Source organism: Poecilia formosa, unplaced genomic scaffold, assembly GCF_000485575.1.
Source record: "Poecilia formosa unplaced genomic scaffold, Poecilia_formosa-5.1.2 Scaffold1417, whole genome shotgun sequence".
Taxonomy (NCBI): domain Eukaryota; kingdom Metazoa; phylum Chordata; class Actinopteri; order Cyprinodontiformes; family Poeciliidae; genus Poecilia; species Poecilia formosa.
In genome coordinates this window covers 9,731-11,565 of record NW_006801356.1, presented here as the reverse complement: position 1 = coordinate 11,565, position 1,835 = coordinate 9,731, and the positions used below count along the sequence as shown (strand labels likewise).

The following is a 1,835-nucleotide window of genomic DNA, read 5'->3' as shown; positions in this document are numbered from 1 at the left end:
GCCGACATAAATCCTGTAGAATTCTTTTTGCTGGAAGTATTACTGGAGCAAGAAATCCCAAAGGGTCAAAGATGGAGCTGACCAAGGAAAGCAGACCTCTCCTAGTGTGTGGTCGATCTTTGAGGTTGATCTTGAACCTGAACTGATCTGATTCAGTGCACCACTGGATGCCCAATGTTCTTTCCATCGGCAGATGGTCTTCATCTAAGTCCAGAATTTTAAATCCTTGTGCCTTTTCCTCTTCTGGAGTTGAACTGAGGACCTTCCTGCTGTTACTTGACCACTTGGTCAGTTGAAAACCTCCTTTTTTCAACATGCTTCTTAACTCAGCACATAGTGTGATGGCTTTGTCCTCATCAGAAACTGACTTAAGACAGTCATCTACGTAAAAGTTTTTCCGCACTGTTTTGACCGTCTCCTCAGTAAACTCGTCTGCGAAATCTGTAGCACACCTTTGAAGTGCATAGGTAGCAATACTTGGTGATGATGTTGCACCAAAAATGTGCACTAACATCTTGTGTTCGACCAGATCCATGTCATAGTTCCCCTCAGGCCACCAGAGAAACCTAAGGAGATCTGTGTCCTCACTGTAGTCTCTAACTTGGTGGAACATGGCTTCAACATCCGCCATGACCGCCACAGGCTCTTGACGGAACCTCACAAGAACACCTACTAGAGAGCTTGTAAGGTCCGGCCCCTGCAATAGTTGTTGGTTCAATGCTGTTCCTTGAAAGCTTGCTCCACAGTCGAAGACGACTCGCAGTTTCTGCTTGGTTGGATGTCTAACCCCATGATGAGGCAGAGACCATGTTCTTCCCTCTGGGCCACAGGTATTANGTTTTTCTGCACTGTTTTGACCGTCTCCTCAGTAAACTCATCTGCAAAATCTGTAGCACACCTTTGAAGTGCATAGGTAGCAATACTTGGTGATGATGTTGCACCAAAAATGTGCACTAACATCTTGTGTTCGACCAGATCCATGTCATAGTTCCCCTCAGGCCACCAGAGAAACCTAAGGAGATCTGTGTCCTCACTGTAGACTCTATCTTGGTGGAACATGGCCTCAACATCTGCCATGACCGCCACAGGCTCTTGACGGAACCTCACAAGAACACCTACTAGAGAGCTTGTAACGTCCGGCCCCTGCAGTAGTTGTTGGTTCAATGCTGTTCCTTGAAAGCTTGCTCCACAGTCGAAGACGACTCGCAGTTTCTGCTTGGTTGGATGTCTAACCCCATGATGAGGCAGATACCATGTTCTTCCCTCTGGGCCACAGGTATTACAGTCAAGTTTCACTGCAAAGCCTCTCTTGAGCAGATCATTGATAAATCCAACATACTCTCCATGAAACTTAGTGTCCTTTGAAAACCTCTTACGTAAATTCAGTGCACGTTGTACTGCAACTGCTCTGTTGTTTGGCATCTTTATAGATGTCTTCTTCACTGGGAGGCAAATGCTATAATGACCATCTTCCAATTTCACAGATTGAGACACCATTCTCATGAACTGATGATCATCCTTGGACATCTCCATGGCTTCCCTTTGTCCAGCATCAGGAAAGTCCTGCTTGAACTGCAGTTGCCAGAGTTCCTCTAGTTTAGCCACTGAGATCCGATTAGCAGTAATTCCTGTCAATGTGTCGCTTATCATGTCCATTTTGCTTCTAAGCGGTCCATTCACCGTCCAGCCCAAGACTGTCTTTATTGCGTATGGTCCTTTGTCCACACTGTTAATCACTTGCAATGGTTCCATAACTTTGGGAACATTTGCTCCGATAAGCAATCCAACCTCTGCTTGGATAGTGGGAATTTTCACCTCCTTTAGGTGGGGCCAAC

The 1,835-nt window shown here is 45.9% G+C and overlaps 1 protein-coding gene across 1 annotated transcript in view; it reads right to left on the bottom strand.

Moving 5' to 3' along the window:
• Nucleotides 1-1,680: 1,680 nt before the first annotated feature.
• The window catches only part of LOC107835283 (uncharacterized), a gene marked incomplete at its 3' end in the record, with an annotated part of 6,662 nt that continues 6,507 nt past the window's right edge, over nucleotides 1,681-1,835 (bottom strand). The window contains exon 2 of the mRNA XM_016667623.1: nucleotides 1,681-1,815. Coding sequence (XP_016523109.1) covers nucleotides 1,681-1,815 — 135 coding nt within the window. The remainder of the gene's footprint in view (nucleotides 1,816-1,835) is intronic.